The sequence below is a fragment of the Tursiops truncatus genome, chromosome 18 (genome assembly GCF_011762595.2).
Source record: "Tursiops truncatus isolate mTurTru1 chromosome 18, mTurTru1.mat.Y, whole genome shotgun sequence".
NCBI classification, from domain to species: Eukaryota; Metazoa; Chordata; class Mammalia; order Artiodactyla; family Delphinidae; genus Tursiops; species Tursiops truncatus.
In genome coordinates this window covers 12,030,597-12,052,624 of record NC_047051.1, presented here as the reverse complement: position 1 = coordinate 12,052,624, position 22,028 = coordinate 12,030,597, and the positions used below count along the sequence as shown (strand labels likewise).

The following is a 22,028-nucleotide window of genomic DNA, read 5'->3' as shown; positions in this document are numbered from 1 at the left end:
GAACTTCTCTTTAGCTCTTCTTCCAGAAGTTTGTTCTTTTGCTTGTATGAAAGTAATTTTCTCAAGTGACCCTATACCATCTAATAGCATTCTTATGATTTAAAAAATATCCTAGAAAGCGTTAAGGTTGACATCATTACACTTGCTTTTAATAATATGCCCATGATCTGCTCTGATAGTAACATTGTTATTTTATTTGGATTCTAGTTGGCTGTTAGCTAAAAATGTGCGTTCATCAAAACTTTTTGCTATTTTACGCTATATCATGTTCAGCTCTTTAAAACTCAAGGTTTAAACAAAGCTGCAAATCAGATGCATTTTAAACTTTGATTTGAACTATCATGGTATTGTGGAAACAGGCATCAGCTTGGGTATAGTTCCCACCCTGCTGTGAACTTAGGACATTTGGGGCAAGTTCTTTCACCTCATCTTCATTTCCCACATCTGTAAAATGACTGAGGCAAACTATACAATTGCTAAGGTTTCCTACTATTCTGGAAAATTAATACTTACTCAACTGCAAGGTCTTGCCACTTAGCACATGGTAATTTAAGTCATTTTATGATGTTTATTAATTTATAGTGATGGCCTAGTGATGTTTATTAATTTATAGTGATGGCCCTTTGGACCAAACTTTATGTTTATTAATTTATAGTGATGGCCCTTTTGACCAAACTTTGCCAAGTGTTCATGATATTCAAGTATAGAGTGGAAATAGAATGAGGGTACAAGAAGTGTTCTTTTTTTTTTTTTTGCGGTACGCAGGCCTCTCACTGTTGTGGCCTCTCCCGTTGCAGAGCACAGGCTCCGGACGCGCAGGCTCAGTGGCCATGGCTCACGGGCCCAGCCGCTCCGCAACATGTGGGATCTTCCCGGACCGGGGCGTGAACCCGTGTCCCCTGCATCGGCAGGCGGACTCTCAACCACTGCGCCACCAGGGAAGCCCAAGAAGTGTTCTTTTAAGGTATTAAAAATTTTATTCAATTCTCCTATTTGGTTTAGATTGTTTTGTTACTGTCACCTAGGTCTGGAAGGTACATATGATTTTTTCCCCTAACTTAATAAGTGAAATTATTGGACTTTTAACTTTACAGGAATCACTCAGAGGTAAGTACAGTTTCTGGCACCAAAAACCAAAATTCTATTCAGTATCACCAGTAATGCATGCCAAATGTATTTCTATAACTACTTATAGATACTCACTTTTTTTCTTTAAGGAAGAATGCATGTATTTCATATAGACAAATAATTCTTTTATGTGACTTTAAAAAGTAATGCAGAGAAATATAAAGTAACTTTCTATTTTTTTTTTTAATATTTACTTATTTATTTAGTTTGGCTGCGTCAGGTCTTAGTTGCAGCACGCAGGACCTTCATTGCGGTGTGCGGGATATTTAGTTGCAGCATGTGGACTTCCTGGTTGCAGCATGCATGGGGGATCTAGTTCCCCAACCAGGGATGAACCCGGGCCCCCTGCATTGGGGCCGTGGAGTCTTACCTACTGCACCACCAGGGAAGCCCCTCTCCCCCATTCTTTTTTATTTTTTTTTGTGGTACGCGGGCCTCTCACTGTTGTGGCCTCTCCCGTTTCGAGCACAGGCTCAGCGGCCATGGCTCACGGGCCCAGCCACTCTGCGGCATGTGGGATCTTCTCAGACCAGGGCACGAACCCGTGTCCCCTGCATCGGCAGGTGGACTCTCAACCACTGCGCCACCAAGGAAGCTCCCTCTCCCCCATTCTTAAGCTAACTATAGATATCAGGTACCATGACTCATTTTATTAAATAATTACTAGATACTACATATGTATTTGTTTACTTTTTTATACCCTATTTTCTCTCTAAAAAGGATTGTGTTGCCTTTTACTAAATATAGAGATATAAAAACAAGACTCATAAGATATAAGATAAAAATAAAAGTTAAAGTTTTGCAAGATTCCCAACTAAGAAAAAGCTCTATCTTTAAGCTTTCTAGTAATCAGCACAAAGAAAGAGTGAGTTACACAGCTCGCATTTTTTTGTATAAGGAAATATACAAGTGGAGAAAAAGCTGTACCTAATACTAAGCTCTGAAGGTAATTTGTCATGTAAAGCTTTATGAGGACTTGCAATTATTTATTGAAATAATCAGTGCAAAAATGATAGTTTGGGGTCTCTGTTTTGTTTAATACTGAAATATATATTAATATCAGTATTTGAAGAGTTCAGAATTCATAAAGCAAAATATCAGTAAACAATATTTAATATATTAAAACAATTTTAATGTCTAAATTATTACAAAATATTAAAAAGTACCATTTATAAAAACAGATGTTGTGATAATAAAAAAGACAGATATTAATGAATAATAATGATGATGTGGAGAAATTGGAACCCTCTTACACTGCTGGTGGGGCTGTAAAATGGCACCATCACTCTGAAAACAGTCTGTTGGTTCCTCAAAAGGTTAAACATAGAGTTACCATGTGACCCAGCAATTCCACTCCTCTGTGTACAGCCCTAAGAAATGAAAACCTATGTGCACGTAAAAATGTGTGCACAAATGATTAGAGCAACATTATTCATAATAGCTAAAAAGTGGAAACAACCCAAATGTCCATCAACTGATGAATGGGTAAACAGACTGTGGTATATCCAAACAATGGAATATTATTCAGCAGTAAAAAGGAATGAAGGACTGACATATGCTACAACATGGATGGACCTTGAAAACATTATCCTGAGTGAAAGAAGCCAGTCACATATTGTATGATTCCATTTATATGAAATGTCGAGAATAGACAAATCCATATGGACAGAAAATAGGTTAATAGTAGTAGCTGAAGGCTGGCAGGGCTGGGGGAAGGGTGGGTGATGGAGAATGACTGCTAATGTGTATAGGGTTTCTTGGGGGGGGGTGATTAAAATGTTCTAAAATTAATCATGGTGATAGTTGTACAACTTCATGAATGAACCAAAAAAGCATGGAAAGCACCTTACATAGGTTAATTGCATGTTATATGATTTATACCTCAATAAAGCTGTTATAAAAAATGTTAAACATATGTTAACCTTTTAATATAAACTAGAAGATAATTTTTTTTTTTTTTTTTTTTTTTTGTGGTACGTGGGCCTCTCACCGCTGTGGCCTCTCCCGTCGCGGAGCACAGGCTCCGGACGTGCAGGCCCAGCGGCCATGGCCCACGGGCCCAGCCGCTCTGCGGCACGTGGGATCCTCCTGGACCGGGGCACAAACCCACGTCCCCTGCATCGGCAGGCAGACTCCCAACCACTGTGCCGCTAGGGAAGCCCGCAGATAAATTTTAATGGAATATTATTTGATCTTAGAAAATATGATCTTAAACATCAAAATGCATTGTCGTTAGTGCCATTGTTGAGTCAAGAGTATATTATTAGCATAATTTTCCACCTAAGAAGCTGTTTCAGATACTACGCTAGTCAAAAGAACAATGAAGCTTATATGCTACTTCCCAGTATTTCCTTGACTTCTTTTGAATAATCCCATTTCTTGTTTAATAACCTTGTAGAGATATTTATAAAGCACCTTTTGACTTTTGACTAGGATTAGGTTTTTTTTCTAATTTATAGAGAGCTATATAGTTTTTGTTTCAAAAATTTTTTCTAGTTTTCATCATCTTCATTAGTTTTATCATGTATAGCTGGAGATTACAGTGCAGAGTTACTTATATCAATTTTAGTACTTTGAAAGTCATATTCTACTGGACCAGAAACTTTATTTTGGACTAAGAATTATTTCTTGCAATAATTGGTTTCTTTTTGCTGTGTGCCCAAGTGGGAGCCTGTCTAGACCACATATTATATGTGATTTTTTTAAGTAAATTGAGTAATTGAATTATAGTTATTTCAAGATGTAAATAATTTAGATTTTTTATTTTTTTAATACCAGAAAAACAGAATTATGACAACAGTGATGCTAGGATTTTTGGCATTTAAAGAGAGGTAAGCATACCAGAATAGTAAAAACTGCTATTAAATCACTAAATGTGACTGAGGTATGAAAGTATCTTTAAAATAATAAAGCACTATTTAAATGCAAGATCATATCTTTTTTTTCTTTTTTTCTTTTTCTTTTTTTGTAGTACGCGGCCCTCTCACTGTTGTGGCCTCTCCCGTTGCGGAGCACAGGCTCCGGACGCGCAGGCTCAGCGGCTATGGCTCACGGGCCCAGCCGCTCCGCAGCATGTGGGATCTTCCCGGACTGGGGCATGAACCCATGTCCCCTGCATCGGCAGGCGGACTCTCAACCACTGCGCCACCAGGGAAGCGCAAGATCATATGATTTTGACAGTAGGGCACTATTTTCAAAACAAGTTAACATCAGATTAATCTGACCTATGAATTAGAAAAATCTTGAATTTTTAGAGCATCCTTTTAACTTTATAAAGCAATTTCATATTTCTATCTCAGTTACAGAGAGAGTATTATCATCCAGGGAACTACCCAACAGTGAGATTATCATCATTGGAACTGTTCAAGCAGTGGCTAGGTGTCCCTTTGTCAGGGATGTTACAGAAAGGACTCCTGCAGTGGGTGGAAGTTGGATTCAATGACTGCCAATATCCCTTCTGATGCTAAGATACTGTGATTCCCTGCCCATTTATCCGATAGGAAAACTAGAGCCAAAAATAACTCCCTAAAATATATGTTGGTTGCATCATATAGGCTGTGTATGTATAGGCTGTAAATATGAACTTTCAAAACTGGGCTGCTTTACCACTAGCCAAAACTAACAAAATCGGGTGTAATAGTATCAATGTCCATTTGTTAAATGTAAACTGAAATTAGATACCATTTTTCACCTATAAAATAAACAGTGGTTTTCAAAAAGATAATTTTCAGTGCTAATAGATCTGAAGTTAAGAAGTTCTAATATACTGCAGGTGGGAGTACAAATTCATATAATTCTTTTGGAAGACAATTTTATTATATTCTTGAATAGCCTTAATGTTAATATGTTGACTTAATATTTGTACTTCTAGTAATCTATTCTAATGAAAAATCCTGCATATAGAAAACATACAAGGACAATCACTTTATCAGTATTATTTATAATACCCCAAAATGGATACTCTCTCGATGCACAATTATAGGGAGATGCTTAAGCAGACTGTGATTCATCCACATGGTTAAATATTATGCAGCAGTTAGCATTTGCTATCTTATACTAAAATTCTTTCTTCTCATGTATTTCTTGTGTTCTGAAGTACTTCAGTGTAATTTATCTCCAGCAGTTTAATGTAATGAACACTCTTATTCATCATTTGTCACCAGCTAGTTTAGTACCTAGCATAGGACAGGCACTTAATACATTTTGTTTAACTTAAATGGATGTTTGCAAAAGAGTTTATAGGATCGTGGGAGGACTTAATGTTAGAATGTTAACACAATGTACAATGTCACACATAAAATATGATTTTAACGATTTAAAAATATAGGAGAGGCTACAAAAAGAGGGCTTCAGTCTACTGATAGTGCCAAAAATGTGTTCTGTTACACAAATTTCCTGTCCAGCTCTACAGGGGAAGATGAGGTAGGCTCCAAGTGATTATTCAGAGATAGGTGGAGAGGGAGAGAGGAAACTTGTGGAGTACTAGAAGGGAACATGTTTTAACAAGCTAATTAACTTAGGGGTGTTTACTTAACTTTCCTGTCTTAAGTTTCTACTCTGTAGAATGAAGATAGAACTAATTGATTTCAAAGGTACCTTTATGTGTATGTGATAGGGAAGGGGAGGGGGCTGGAAAACCCTTTTATTTGAAACAATTCTGATATCTTTTTTTTAAAAAAAGTTTATTTGCTTTATTTTTTTAAAATTTTTGTTGGAGTACAGTTGATTTACAATGTTGTGTTAGTTTCAGGTGTACAGCAAAGTGAATCAGTTATACTTACACATATATACACTCTTTTTTAGATTCTTTTCCCACATAGGTCATTACAGAGTGTTGAGTAGAGTTCCCTGTGCTATACAGCAGGTCCTTTTTAGTTATCTATTTTATATACAGTAGTGTGTATATGTCAATCCTAATCTACTCCCAGTTTATCCCTCTCCACCCTTACCCCCTGGTAGCCGTAAGTTTGTTTTCAATTCTGATATCTCAATGTGATAAAAAATAAGTACTAAAATCACATATAGCAAATCCATTTCTCTTACCTGGCTAGCCCTCATTTGATCGTGGTGTATGTGAAAAGTAAATCCTTTTTGTGAGTGAGTGAGTGTGTGTGTGTGTGTGTGTGTGTGTGTGTGTGTGTGTGTGTGTTAAGTTACTGAGATCTGGATTTTACTTGTTGAAGTAGCCTATGCTCACTAATATAGTATCAAACAATATTTTTAGTAAGACTTACAAGTCTTTGGATATTGTTTTCAGTAGATAATGGTATCTTTCTTTGCAACTACATAGAGATAAATTCAGCCATTCATTGATAGTGTTGGCCCCTGGCCTGCCTGTGTCATTGAGTAAGAATCTAGAATTTCAATTGATATTTTTAAAGTGATTCTAACTCAGTGTATTTTCCAGTCTGCTGAACATAACCAGAATAATTTTTTTTTTTTTTTTTACTAAACAGAATCTCTTGCTCTTTCATCAATTTGTTTCTAGGATACTGCTCTTTAAAGCCTTGTACAAATGCTGCACAGTCTAAGCCAAACAGAGGCTGGGCCCAAACAACCGTGTAATGTACCAATGCATGTCTGAGGGGAAGATACCCTTAATCACTTTCACTCAGAAAAGGAAGAATGCACAGCATCACTGATCCATAGCATTTATGGAATCCTGTTGGGCAGACATGGTGAAAGCCCTCTTCCCTGGGAATTGGGTGGGTTCCTTGATCAGGCCCTGATTCTGCTTCCTGGTAGGAATGTTCTTCTCCATTTTTCTTAATAACCTCTAACTCTACTCCTTGGGAGTTTCTTTCATTTCAGTCTTCTGGTTCATATTTGAAGTAGGCAGTGGAGGTTAGACCCTCATTTAGAGATGCACAGCTTTTAGAACTCATTTTCTGTTAGAACAAACTTGGGTTCCCATGGATGGTGGCATCATAGTTCAAGGAGTCAAAAGCTTTTCAGTCTAAGTTTATGGTTTCTTGGATAATATAGCTCCATCAAAATCGTAGTCAATTCCATGTATAATAATGATAATTTTAGAGCATGATTTGTTTCTTTGGCCTCTCTCTCTACCTAATGGCAGCTGCCTTGCAGCTATTTGAAATAATAGGTTAGGATATAAAGTTAACACCCATAATCTGATCTTTGCCACAGGCTGTCTTAGTGGCCTCTTGTTGCTCAAAACCCTTCTCGGTCTTATCTCTTGCTTTTTGGCTCTCAGAGTTGTTGGCCTTTCCAGCCCCTTATGCCCTTTGATGCCCCAAATTTCTAGATTCTCCCTGAGACTCTCTCTATTCCCTTTTCCTTACAAAGTGGCTGATTATATCCCAAGCTCATTTTTTTCTTCTGCCTTGTCAAAGGCAGCCAGTAACATCAAGCACACATCATCTTCATCATCATCATTAGTATTATTAAGCACTTGTTCTGCTGTGACATAATAGGGACTTCCAGGTTTCCACTGTCACATTGTGTCCCTGCCTTCCACTGCAGACCTGCTAAGTTAACACCATGCCACTTGTTTTAGTATTTTGTTAATGCAGCACCTAAATTCAAGTTATCAATATCTGCATTATGACTATAAGAAACAACTATAAGAAACAACAGACCTCAGAGGCTTCACACAGAGGTTTATTCTCTCTCACAATACAATCCATTCAGGTTCAGCAGTTAAAAGAAAAGGATAAATAATCTTTATACCTTGAAAGAGAAAGGAGACTGGGAATGGGAGCGGAAAATATTTCAAAATTATTGATAGTGTCTTAGGCTGGGTGATAGGTACATATACACTCATACTTTATATTGTACATCTTTCATATATGTACTCTTGGGTATGTATGAAATCTTTCATAATAAAAAAATAAAAATTCCTCCAGCTGACTTTAAATCATGTTAGTATACATGTAAGCATTTACAAGGAAAGTGTGAACATCATTTTTTCTCCTTCACCTCATCCCCACCTTCACATACCACAGACTTCTCTCCTTTAAGATTGTCTGGCTTGTTTGTGATGTAGAAATTCCACAGGACTTCAAGTCAGCAGTCTTTGTGGCTAAAGGAGAATGAGTGACTTTGTAACTACTGATCTCCTCAAGCAATAGAGCAGTAGTAATCAATGACTTCATGGGAGCTGCTTCTAATGGTTCTGTTGTGTGGTTACCTGGGAGGATGCCTAGAAAATTAATCAACGTGGCAGCGTCTACCCTCGCTCTGGACCTTGAGTGACACAGCCTCCCTCATCCATAGTTATAAAGTCACTTTGGTTTAGCTCCACATTTCCTAGTAAAGACTTTTGGTTAAAATGAGGCAGATCTGCCTCATCTTAATTCAGTAGAACTAAACCCTGTTGAAAGTGAATTGGTATATTGGATGATGAGAAAACTGTCGCATCTTAGTGTAATCGGCTGCAGGGCATCATTAGAAGTTGGTACTATTCTTTGACCTTCATCACTGCCTAAGGGCAATGGTTCCTAACTCACTGGGAAAACATACATTTACTGATCACCCTCTATGTCCTGGCTACTAGGATACAAGGTGTAGTAAAATAATCCCTGCCTTATCACGCTACTTAAAATGAATTCTAATTGTTGGAGCAGAGATGTGAGATGGAGTTGGGAATGCCTTGGGAATTTTCCTGTTGTCTTCTCAAATTAACCACAAAAGGAAAGTGCATGTCGGACGGTAGTGTGGGAGAGACCCCAAGCCAGGATGAAGGAGAATGTTCAGGGGTGAGTGTGCTAAACCTTACACCATGCAGTCACCAGAGCTGAACGTTCAGCTTAGGAGAACTGACCCGGAGTCAGAAAGGAGGCATGTGAACAGGAGGGGTCCTAGCCTCTTTGATATAGGGATAACAGGGAACGTTTTTAGGTTGAAATCGGAACCAAAGAAGACCAAGGGATAAATGAGTTAGCAGCTGGGCAGGATCAGAGGAAATATCTGGGGCAGTTCCCAAATTAGTGAACTGTGCTCACAGGGGGTAGCTGGCCAATGCTGTCTTATCCTTTGAAGGTAGTTCAGGGCTTCTCCAGGCTTCAGGTGATTCATCCCTTCAGCACTATAGTCTCAAGAAAGAGGTTACTCTGTCTGTTTGGGGGGATCTTACACTGGGGAGAATGCCAGGACACTATCCGGGAATCTTGTTGACTTGATCTAGTTCAATCTAGTTGACTTGATTAAAAGCTGAACCTAGAAAGCCAGATAAGGGCAAGATAATGTGGGCCCTACTGCCACACTGAGGAATGAGAACTTAATTTGATAAGCAGAGGAGCCTTGCACACGTTAAATGGGGAAGGGATGAGATTAAAACCGACCTTTCCATCTTTCCTGTGCCCCTCAACATAATGGACACTATTCCAACTCTCAGATACCAAGCTTGTCATTTTGGTGCCTGCAATATTTTTTCCTTTCCTCCAGACCTTCTCTTTTTCTTTCCATGATGAAATGAGTGGCATTATGAAATAAAGCACAGAATGTAGACTTGGAGGCAGAAAGACCAGAATCCCAAATCTGCATACACCAATCAGCTACTGAAATGACTTTCATTCATTCATTCAAATATTTTAGTGCCTGCTACGAAGCCAGGCACTTTTCTAGGCCAAGGTGGTAGTAGTGGATAATACAGACAAATTTTCTCTTCTAGAGAGGGGAGAAAAGACAAATAAAAACAAATACATATGCTGTATAACATTAGAAAAATGATGTAAAGAAAAAGAGAGTGAGGGGTTAGATTCTGATAGGAGTATCCAAGGAAGTGACATAACAAATCTACATGAAATGGAGAAATCTGGGGAAGAGCATTCCAAGAAGAAGGGAGAACAAGCGCAAAGTATTCTAGCTTTGTACTTACCTGGTATTTTAGGAAGAATAAGGCAGTGTGATGAGAGGTCATAACAATGGGGAGAGGTAAAGTTGGTGAAGTCAGATGGTATAAAGCCTTGTTAGACATGGAAAAGAATTTAGATTTTTTTCTGACAGGAGGGTTTTGAGAAAGGGAGTTAATATTCTGACATATTTTAAAAGGTTATTCTGGTTATTCTATGATGAACTGCCTGAAAGGAGATTGGGGAAGATGGCAAAAGTGGAAGCAAAAATCACCTTCCTCAGTTATTATGAAAATATCTCTGTTTATAATTGTATAATGGAACTTAATGGTTAGTCAAGTTATGGTAGACTCTTGGATTTAATACTCCAAAAATATTGCAAGCATAGTGTTTGAAAGTATATGCATTTTAAAAGTGAGTTCAGTACATTAGTAAATGTAAGAAATTATTAGTAAAAATGATCGAAATTAGTTAATTCTCTGGCTTTCAACATCCGTAGTTACAGTCCTACCTACTTATGAGAACATTATTTGGGCCTCAGCATCTTTGAAAGGAAAGGACAATTAGGTAATCTCTAGGTTCTTATTGAGTTCTAAATTTCTGTGATTCTGAGAACAAGCCAGGTAAACAACAATACTGAACATAGCTTATATAGAACAGTTCCTATAAAATAGCTGGATGGAAAATTTCCAAACATTTTAAGCATAGGTTCTTCATGAGTTCATCTGAAGAGACCATGTGTACTGTATTACTTACAAATCTAATTGTAATTTGCATATTGTGAAAAATATACAATTATAATTTAGTTTTGGGGGAAATAATGTAATGCATATGCTATGAATGCTAATAATTTTAAGTGATTGGAAAACCATTTTCTAAGAGGCAGTTTGAATTGTTACTTTGAATGCAAATTTTTAAATATATTTCTCTATGTAGAATTATTCTTGTTATATTTTATGATTCTTGGTATTCAGTTTTCCATCAAGAATATAAGTAGCATATTGTTACTCTAGGGAACCACAGAAAGAGTCCATCTACCCATTTGTCTCCAATAATAAAAATGAGTATGATTCAAGAATGTTAAATGTGATAAAGAAATTAAATGGTTTATAATTCTATGCTGTAATTCAGAAGGTTTATAGTAGAGCCTCTCAACCTCAGTGCTACTGACATTTGGGGCCAGATAATTAATTCTCTGTTCTGGGAGGCTGTCCTGTGCATTGTGTGATGTTTAGCAGCATCCTTGGCCTCTACCCACTAGATGCCTGTTGTGACAATGAAAAAATGTCCCTTGGGAGACAAAAATCGCCCCCAATGAGAGTAGATGCCTGCTCATTTACAAAGTAAGCTTCTTTTTCTTTGTTTTAAGAGATTGAAAACTATTTAAATATCTAATCTGGTTCTTATGGAGCTTGGCTCTTATATTCTTGATACTGAAGAGCTCTATTATCTTTTTGCTTCCTCCAACACAGGAATGATTACTTCCTCTCACATAAGCTTAGGGGCATCGTCCACTCAAATTTAAAAGCAATGAGTCTGTGTCAGTTTCCACAATGTCTTTGTCACTTTTAGCATCAGACTTGCTAATCTAGACCTTTAGGTCAAGGCAAAACTGATTACCAGACTGGGGGAAGTGCTCAAAGCTGCCTCAATTCACCCCTACCCCAATGCCTGGGCATGATTTCACCTCTGCTGATATTGTTGGGCAAACTAACTGCTTCACAGATGTTTAGCTAGACACTCTCAGTTCCTGATTAGGTGGAAAAGCAATCAAGAACCAAAATTCGTATCTATTAAAATGTGTACATTTACTTCCAAAAATAGTGCAGAATGATCCCACCAGAAATTTATCTGCGCTTTTCTTCCCATGAAAATCGTAGACAACCACTATATTTTTGCATGCTGTCATGATCTAAATCAGAACACACCTCCGCCTGCTCAGGAAACAGGAGGCTTGCCCAGAGATCAGAGATGGTGGTTCAAGTAGAGCATGTGCATATTACATGTTCAAGTAAGGTCAAGAGTCTAGGCAAATCCAGAGTGACAAACACCGTAAGATACCATCACCCCCTCACCCCCACCGACTTTTAGCAATGGGAACAGTAGTAAAGACAAGAGGAAGGATCCCTTACAGGTCCTGGCACTTCGTGGATCTCAATAATAATGTCTAGCAAGGCCGAACAAAGCGGATTACATAGCAGCCGCCACCTGGAGATTTCTCACTTGAGAAAAAGAGGACAATATTTGTTGACTCACAGGACAACATGAAATGCTTCTAAAATTTTTAGCTTCTTAGTAGTTTGGAAAGAAAGCACCATAACAGTCCTCAACCTTCCCTGTCCTCTCATATGTTTGTCTTGGAAAAAGAAAAAAAATCCAGTTTGCTAATTCCTAATATTTAAACTTGAAAGCGTTCCCATAAGACACTCTGAAGACTTTTAGACAAGCCCTTGCGCCCCGCCACCCGCCCCAAGGCGGGGAGTGGCAGTTCCACCCGGGGCCTGAGCTGTGTGATGTCCCGGGGTCACGTGGAATGGAACTTTGGGTGGGCAGCGCACCAGTGACGGGGTCTCCTTAGGACCTGCAGGGCACCTTGGGGCCGTCCATCCCCGTCCCCCCGGGTACGCCCACCCCCGGAAGCCGGGACCCTCGGAGCAGCGGCTGGCTGCAGGGCCACTTTAAGGGCGGGCCGGGGGCGGGCGCCCCCCAGCTGCGAGCACGAAGCCATTGGCGCGCGGCGGGCGGCGGACGCGACGGACTGGCTGCGAGCTCCTCCCGCCGCACGTGGGCAACGGGCCATGGCGGACTCAATTATCCGCCCGGAGCTCGGCCAAACCCTTGAGCAGGTAAGAGGCGGAGGAGGAGGAAGGGGAGGCAGCTGCGTTTAAAACGGCGCGCGGGTCGGCGCGGCGACCCAGTCGGGCGGCACAGCCACGCTGGGCGCAGGCCAGTACGTCTGGGGACGGCCCGGGGGCCACTGCGGGGCGCGAGCCAGTCCCGGCCGCTTCCCTGGGCGTCCCGGCTCGCTCCTGGGGCCCCACGGCGGGTGCCTGCCCACCTCGAGGACGGAGCGGAGGCCCGAGGAGGGAGGGCGACTGGACTGTCACAGAGTCACTCCCTCGAGCTCTTGACTCTCGCCAACCCAAACTCATCTTCCGGCCCCAGACCGTTGGTGGGGCGACGCGGGAGCAAGACGTAGTAGAGTAGATATTCGGGCTGGTGGCCGGATAAAAACGGGAGTGACAACTTTGGTTTCAGCCTGAATATAGGAAAGTTGATTTCACACTTTTCAGTTTGAGTGTAGGAAAGTTTATTCAACATATTGAATATGGAGAAGTTGATCTTCAGCTCTCTTGTCTGCACAGCTCTAGGTGCCTTTTTTCGCTGTGCTCACTGCCGTGGCGTCCAGAGTGTCCTTGTACTGCCGTCTCCGCGCTGACCCTCAAACAGGCAGACGTGTGTAGAGACCGTGCTGTTGGCGGGAAGACACGTCTGCCGTCTTCACACATCCGCCCACCCTGCCCGGAAGTCAAAAGGCCCCCTGGCCTCTTTTGGACGCACCTTATTTATCATCCCCTCCCTCGGCAGACGCACAGAATCATTTTGGTGACTGTTTTCGATAAAAATGAAAGCAGCCCACTAGGAAGGAAGCATAAACAAAACCCCACCGACCCCAGAAAGCAAGGTGACCTGGTGTTGGCTTTCTTCTGAGTATTTCACGTCTTGATAAATGTGAGAGGGAAACCTTTTGCGCTGCTTAAGTTTTGTTACCCCTGAGAATGTTCTGCATACTCACTCCTTAAGAACAAGCGTTCTGAACCGAATCACTACCACGTGGAGTGGACCGACTTTAAGAGGTTTTTCTTAATTATTTAAAAATGGAGGTACCTATTTAAACTCAGTATTTTGGGGGTGCAGGATTAGGCAGAGCTGCACAAAATGGAACTCTGGATAAAATATTATCGAGTAGTACATAAATAACTGTGGCTTCCCACCCTTAGTAGTCTGAAGCCCCAACTGAACCTTTTGTTTGCACTGGGAGAGAAGCTCACTCAGTTTCTCCAGATAGAGCTGCTTAAATCCCTTGACTCCTGGGGAAACTGGAGGCCAACAATTGCCCCATGAGGGCATCAGCCCTGCAGCTGCTGCTAGTTGTCAGTGCTGCTCCCAGTGATAAGAGTGACATAAATAACAGCTCACTAAAATGTAGGAGTGATTTGCTTTAAGCACTTCAGCACCTGCTGTTACTAATTAAGGGTTTAGCCAGCCACAGATTGCAAATGGAAATCCAGTGTTTTAAAAATGGCAGAGACTGGGGTGCCCTGCCTCTTCCCCCGATCTCAGAAATCAGAGTGGATGAAGAGCACTGGTGATGATGATGTCGCCTGGTAAAAACTGCCCACACTTCACAGATCTGCAGCAAGGTGTAGTAGTGTTTATCCCTGAGTGCTGGACTTCGATGCTTTTTATTTTCTCTTTAGACTGTTTTGAATTTTCCAACCTTCCACAATGAATATGTATTGCTTTTGTTAAAAGAGTGCAGTAGGCAATTCACATAGGAAAAAAATTTCCACCAAAGGAGGCCTAGCATTGGTTCAAATCGTGGTCTCACAGGTGAAAATCTTAGAGGTACTAAAAGCAGTTTTCCAGAGCCTAATGTACTAGAACCTTTTATTCATTTTCCTTTTATTCTTATCTGTGGATCCTTCTCATCACCTGTGCTCATATTACACCATCAACAAGATATTTTTAACTATATAAATATTCAAATTGAAGTTGATTAGAAGCTATTCAGTTAATTTGAATTACTTGGGAATAGTGGACTAGGGCAGTGTTCTGATTTGTCTGATTAGGAACATTCCTAGTGTGATGATTTTGTGGGGCAGGGAAGGAAGCCTTGGGCAGGAGAGCAAATCAGCTCTTTGCAGAGCTGCTTTATTTCCTGCCCTCTGTGTCCTGCTGCCAGGCACTGCAAAACCTTTGATTCCGGCACAGAAGGACCGGTGAGTGATATTTGGCTTTCTCATCCCTTTCCGGATCTCTTTCCCTCTGTCCTCAGTTTCTCCCCAGTACCGGGTTCTGCCCTTCAAAGCTTGCTCTAGACTTTTCTCCACAAGACTAGCTGAGCGATTCTGGAGAATTTGGGAACTGGGCTTCTGAGGGGAATGTGGTCAGGAGCGCTAGGTGCTATCCAGGAAAGGGCTCAAGTTAGCGACTGATGCCTGTTGTTCAAAACTTACCTTTGCTTCTCAGTTGGCCCTGTGTCCCGAGCCCTGTGGCTCAGGTAATGCAGAGAGCAGTTTGATTTTTAGGGCTGTTTTCACTGCCTGACATAGATACTTTCCTTTTATTTCTCTCTCTCCATCTCCCCTTCCCCATCAGGTTGATTTGATGGGTTTTGTGCTCGGGTTTGGTATTACCTGAGAACACATGGCAATAACTACCACCTACAGGGCATTGTACAAACATTACTCCTTATAACAGTCTTGTGATGTAAGTAGTATTGCCCCCCCCGCCCCCCGCGATGAGGATCACATAAGTATCTTACTCAGAGCTGCTGGTTAGTCGCTGAACAGGCGGCAGACACCGTTCTGCATACCTCGAAACCCTCTTCCCACTGCATCAAACTGTTAAAAAAAAGGATCAGTAATAGCTTTGGTAGAACTGGGGCTCATCCACTGTTTTCCCTGTGTTCCAAGGACTGAAAGCCATACTTTCTTATCAGCAGGAAAAAAAAAAAAAAAAGACTCCTGGAATGTAAGCCCCATGAGGGCAGAGAGCTTGTCTGTTCACTTTGAATTCCCAGCACAGCATCTGCCCTCTTGTAGGGGCTTAATAAATATCTATGGCAAGACTACATAGACATCACACGTATTTATGCAGATGCATAAAAGTGGCAGGAGGTTCTAAAGGAAAAAGAAAATAAACTTTTCTAATAGAAAGGTTTACAAGTGATTCACAGCCCGGGATATCCTGGTTTATATGGGTTTTTTTTTAGTGTAATTATTAATAGCACCTCCTTTCTCAAGTGTCTCAGTTTGTAAGGTAAATTAAATGGTCACCCTATCTGTAGAAGGAGGTTATTTTTGGACATTCATAGGTTGCTTCAGTTAACCTCGTTAATTAAAAAACAAAAAGATGGGGCTTCCCTGGTGGCGCAGTGGTTGAGAGTCCGCCTGCCGATGCAGGGGACACGGGTTCGTGCCCCGGTCTGGGAAGATCCCACATGCGGTAGAGTGGCTGGGCCCATGAGCCATGGCCACTGAGCCTGCGCTTCCCGACCCTGTGCTCTGCAACGGGAGAGGCCACAACAGTGAGAGGGCCGCATACTGCAAAAATCAAAACAAACAAACAAAAAGATAATCACTCCTTTTATGACCACTCGTTAATGACTGTTTCAATGCTTGGCATTTGCTTCAAAGGCAGTGTAATTGTCTAGAACAAATCCTGTGCGGTAGCAGAGATTCACAAACACTCTTCACTCAAAAGCGTCACAGCGGTTTAGAGTCCCGCCTTGCTCCAAGTACCACTGGGAATGAGGAAAGTTTATAAAATGAAAAGGAAGCACTCTAGAAGGTTCCGTATACTGTCTACTGCAGAAATTCCAAATTTCAAAGGTCATTTGAAGGTGTTACGCTGTCTTCTTAGAATGTAGGACATGAGGCTGGTGACATGGGTTGATGTTAGGCTGTGGAAGGCCATGCTAAGGAGTTTGAATTTTTGTTCTGTTTAAAATAGGGTTGGGTGGGTGAGTGGGATTGGCTGGCAATGATGAATTGAGCACACCTGTCAACGTTCCAGCCACCCCAGTCTCCCTGGCAGGAGATACTTAACAGTGTGCCCATACCTTCAACAGGTAAATATCATTGAAAAGAAAAAACAAGTGAGGGGCATTCTAAATTAAAAGTCCCAGGAGACAGAGCAACCATGTGCAACTCATAGTCCTTAATGGGATCTTGGTTTGAACAAAGTAGCTCTCTCTGAACATTAAAAAAAAAAAAAAAAAAATCCACAGGAAAGCTTGAGATTTAGAAAGCAGATGGGGTCAAATTGCTACCAAAACAAAAGGGAGGAAAAAAAAAGAAAAACAACACAGCATAAAAGACATAGAGAAGAAATGCCCCAGTAAAACAATTCTAGTGATAGTGCAGGCAGAATGTTAGCAGAAGCAAAGATGAAATGGGCCTGAGGGTGCTTCCCTGGTAAAGAATTAGCTGTGGGCAGAACCCCTGGGCCAGCTGGGGCCCTGGATTTCTTCACCCCTGGGCTCTCCCCCTTCACTCCTACTACAGCCAGAGCGATGGGACTTTTAACCAGAGAATCAAACCCAGGCACTGCTCTTTCTAAAGAAAATGAACTCTACGTGGGACACTGGGACACGGGCTCCTGGTATTGGTAGTTTCCAGACCTCTACAACTGACAAGGGTGAAAGGAAAGGCAGCTCTGGCCAGGAGGGAAATAAACCAAAGTGATTGGTTTTCAGGGTAAAGCCGGCCTATATTTTGACAAATAACTGATCCCAGCCGCTTTGCTCTCCAGCCTTTCTTCCATCATCCCTACCATTCACACCAAACCCACAGTTTAGAGGAAACAGTGACTGGGGAAGCAGACCACCCCAACTGCAGGGGAAACTGCTCATAAATGTCAGCTGAGGCCTTGAGTCATATTTATGTTTGGATAACCAAGGATCACCAGACAACTATTCCAGAGGCAGATTATAAAGGGGATAGAAAAAACTTAAAATTTCTAACTTGTATGTTCACAGGGGATATCATGTCCTAAAAATAGCAGGTTATGATAAATTATCAAAAGAGAAAAAAGTCTTAGAAATGAGCAATTCATGTTAAATTAACTGAAATTGTAAAAGTCTTTAGAAGGACTAAAGCCTGAGCTGGTGATATGGACAATAAAATTAAGAAAGTCTTGCAGAAGTTGAGACTTGAAGGATCAATTTAGGATGTCCAGCATCTAATAGAAGGTTTCCAAGGATAGACAAAGGCAACAGAGGAGGAAATAATCAAAGAAATAATAGAAGGAAATTTCCAGAGCCAAAGATCCACTGAATGCCAAGTGGGCTGAGTAAGGTCCATCCCCAGACACATCCTAGGAAATGATCAGAATCCACAGCATAAGAGAAAAGCACTAAAAGAAAAACAAGGCAGCTTTTTCTTTTCATCACCAGCTCTGGTTGTGAGAAGAAAATGGCCCAGTATCTTCAAAGGTCAGAGACAAACAGATTTTGACTTGTAGGAGTATTTTGACTATAAAGCTAGCACTGAATTGTGAGCCCTAATGCCACTTAAAGAACATAAATAAGGAGTTTAACTCCCAAAGTATTGTAGGAGCAGCAGGAGGGAAAAAGGACAATTTGATCAGTTTAACAGGAAGCGTGGGAAAGAAGAAACTGAATTATGGTAAATGGGAAACTTGAAATAACAAATGAAGGGAATAAGACCATTTCATGTTAAGTTATGAATATTTCACAATTAATTACATTACATTGATTACCTTAATGTTCATTAGCTAGTGTCATTAATGTAAGTAATAACTTATTAAAAGCTTATTAATTACTTATATTAAAAACTGAAATCTCAGATTGGAAGAAACCTAAAAAAGTCAAATATATTTTATTTAAAAAATTCATACAAAATCAAAATGATACAGAAAGCCTCAAAATAAAGGTATAAAAAACTAAGTGTTGTATATCAGAAAAAAATAAAATTTCAGGTGAAAAGCATTAAAAAGGACAAAGATATTTTATATATAGTTTTTTCTCTATAATTATATGATATTTATATGTTAATACATACTACATAGACATTGTAGATCATTATATAGTATATATTAACTTTAATAGTATATATTAACTTTATATATTAACTTTATAGTATATATACACTTTAATTGTAATGAACATAAATTTAAATCACCACATATTGGACCACATAGTTCTACAGTCTCTAATAAAGCATTACCAGAAAAAGAAGATGGAAAAAAATTTAATTATATATTAATCTCCAGTTGGGGCTTCCCTGGTGGCACAGTGGTTAAGAATCTGCCTGCCAATGCAGGGGACACGGGTTCGAGCCCTGGTCCGGGAAGATCCCACATGCCGTGGAGCAACTAAGCCCATGCGCCACAACTACTGAGCCTGCGCTCTAGAGCCCGCAGGCCACAACTACTGAAGCCCACGTGCCTAGAGCCTGTGCTCCGCAACAAGAGAAGCCACCGCATAGCCCGTGCACGGCAACAAAGAGTAGACCCCGCTCACCGCAACTAGACAAAGCCCATACGCAGCAACAAAGACCCAACACAGCCAAAAATAAATAAATTAAATAAATAAATTTAATCTGTAGTTGGAAAGCAAGCAAGATGAACTCAACACAAGTAATAAATGTTGTATAAATTTAAAAATTAATACATTTGAAAAGAAATGAAATGGATTTTTAAAAATATATGAATAAAATTCACTTAAAGGCAGAACACTTATTTTACTAGTAAGCATTAAGGAACTGTAAAAGGTAGTCTAAAACCTACCTTTATAAATGACTTCAGGCTCAGATTTCACAGACAAGTTTTACCTAAACTTCAAGAAGCCAATAATTTATATGTTTTGTAAAATATTCAAGACCATAGAATAATTTAGAAGCTTTCTATTGCTTCAAGGCTGGCATAACCTTGACACCCAAACCAGATAAGTCAGTACAATAAAACAAAATTTTATCCAGTTTTACTTATGAATATAGATGTAAAAATCTAAAATAATATGAATGAACTGAATCTATTTGCAATAAGTATGGGTTTATCCCAGTAATGCAATGATGGCTTGACATTAGGAAATCTATTAATGTAATTCACTACCTAACAGATGAAAGGAGAAAAAAAAATGTGATCATGTTGATACAGAAAAAGCATTTGGTAAATTTTAACACCCATTTCTGATTTAAAATTCTTAGCTTCCAAATAGAAAGAAACTTCTTTAACTTGATAAAGGGTATTGACCTTCATTATCATGTAGTGGTAAAAACATTTGAAATATTCCCACTAAAGTCAGGAACAAGGCAAGAATGCCCACTTCACTCCTGCAATTTACCATTGTTTTGAATGTCGTAGCCAGTGCTTTAAGGTTAATAAGTAAAAGGCATAAATAAATTCTGGAGACGGGGACAAAAATGTCAGTTTTGAAAACCATATGATTACCTATCTAGGAAACTCAGAAGAATCAACTAAAAAGTACTGGAACTAAATGGAGAGTACCAAAAAGTACTTTGAGCAAATTCCTTATACAGAAATCAGTACATCTCTATGTCAGCTATAATCAATCAGAAAATATAGTGAGAAACTATATCCCCTTCACAATGACTCTGAAATCTTGAAAAATCTAGGAATCAATGTGTGAAGACACTTGCAAAATCTATATGCAAGTAACTATAAAACTGAAGGAGATAAGATCTGATTTCTCTGAGTCATACTTCCTAAATAGGGAGATGTAATACATAATGATATTCCCTAATTAATCTTTAAAATAAATGCAACTGTCATCAAAATTTTAACAGGGTTCCTTATGGAACCTGACAAGCTGTTGATAAAATTCTGTGGGAAGAAACATTGTGGGAAAATATCTAAGAACCAAACTGAAAAATAACAAGGAGGGAACCACATGCTCTAGCAAATACAAAGCATAAAGAGCTAGCAATTAGACTGTGTGCTGTTAACCAGGAATAGGCAAATAAATCAATGGATCAGATTGAAGCTCCCCAAAACTTATATACATACATACATACATATATATGGCATTTGAAACTACTAAGAGAAGTTTGGCATATTCAGTAATGCTGTTCTTTGTCATTTTAAGTGGATTGTGTTTAATATCTGTACAGAATAAAACGTGGAGAAATAAAAGATGAAGACGGAAATTATATTTTTTCTAATCGAATGTGCTTGAAAATATCCCCAAATGGAAATAAAGAGGCTCTTCGGTTCCTAATGTTCAGATTTGAAGAGCATGTGTATTCCATTCAAAGAAAGGACTTGATTTGAGTATTTCTTAGGTTCAGGGAATTTAAATCTTTCTCTGTTCTCCGGAATGTGTTTCATCAAAATAAATCATGTGGGAGAGTCACCAGCTTGGTTCTCTCATTAGTGAACAGGTTTTCCAGCAGGATGGGCGATTGGGAAACTGGGCCTATAGAAAGAATCCTATCTATTGTTAATAGAATGAGAAAGAAACTTGTAGGAAAACCACAGTAGAATAGTATTTGTAGGCAGAACTTTAAAAAATAGCATGACTTTCAGATCCATTCACTACCCTAGGTTCTAAGGACATGAAATGAATAGTTCCTGCCCTTGAGGTATGCTTATAGTTGACCATTCAGTATAGCTGAGTAGTCAGTCATTGGCTATTTGTAACCTTTATTTATCTTCTCATACATGACGGCATGTTCTCTTTGCCCAGACATTAATTGTGTGATGCTTCTGCTTTTTTCCTTCTCTTTCAGACAAAAATAGACCTCTTACTAGTTGGCGATGTCACTGTTCAGTACCTGGCTGATATTGTACAGAAATGCTTTTCAAATTTAGCAAAAATCACCGTCATCATTAGTGATGTGAAGACGGTAGCAGCACTTGTGGATGATTGCACGTTCAACATGGTTTTTCTGAAGTTGACCTCTTTACCAACTGCCGAGGAGCTGGAAGCTGTCAGATTAATTAGGTAAACTCCAAAATCTTGACTCTATTATCTTTAGAATAGTTTTTTTTTTTAAAGATTTTTTTTTGATGTGGATCATTTTTAAGTCTTTGTTACAATATTGTTTATGTTTTATGTTTTGGTTTTTTGGCCATGAGGCATAGGGGACCTTAGCTCCCCAACCAGGGATTGAACCTGCACCTTCTGCATTGGAAGGCGAAGTCTTAACCGCTGGACCGCCAGAGAAGTCCCTAGAATAGTTTTTATTAAAACCTGCTTCTATAAAAATTCTTAAAAGATGATACAATTCTACTTTAATTTTTAAGATGACGGATATTTTCAAGGGCAGAATCTCTATATATGTTTTTGTTCTTCCTGCCAGTTTGACCTACTTTTAT

General features: G+C 39.7%; 1 protein-coding gene and 1 long non-coding RNA gene across 7 annotated transcripts in view; both read left to right on the top strand.

The window, feature by feature from the left end:
• The window catches only part of SOHLH2 (spermatogenesis and oogenesis specific basic helix-loop-helix 2), a 62,768-nt gene that overhangs the window by 9,868 nt on the left and 30,872 nt on the right, over positions 1–22,028 (top strand). For 2 of the 6 annotated variants that reach the window (XM_073795062.1, XM_073795061.1), the window contains exons 2-3: positions 798–964; positions 21,440–21,654. In XM_073795062.1, the coding sequence (XP_073651163.1) occupies positions 860–964; positions 21,440–21,654 (320 nt within the window). In that variant the 5' untranslated portion in view covers positions 798–859. Of the gene's footprint in view, positions 1–17; positions 965–12,511; positions 12,788–21,439; positions 21,655–22,028 lie in introns of those variants that run through there. The other 4 variants (XM_073795060.1, XM_033843591.2, XM_073795064.1 and 1 more) reach the window with 4 other exon arrangements.
• On the top strand, positions 975–4,307 carry LOC141277024 (uncharacterized). Its single transcript, XR_012327589.1, has 3 exons — positions 975–1,762; positions 3,907–3,959; positions 4,100–4,307. It is a non-coding gene; the product is annotated as an uncharacterized lncRNA (long non-coding RNA).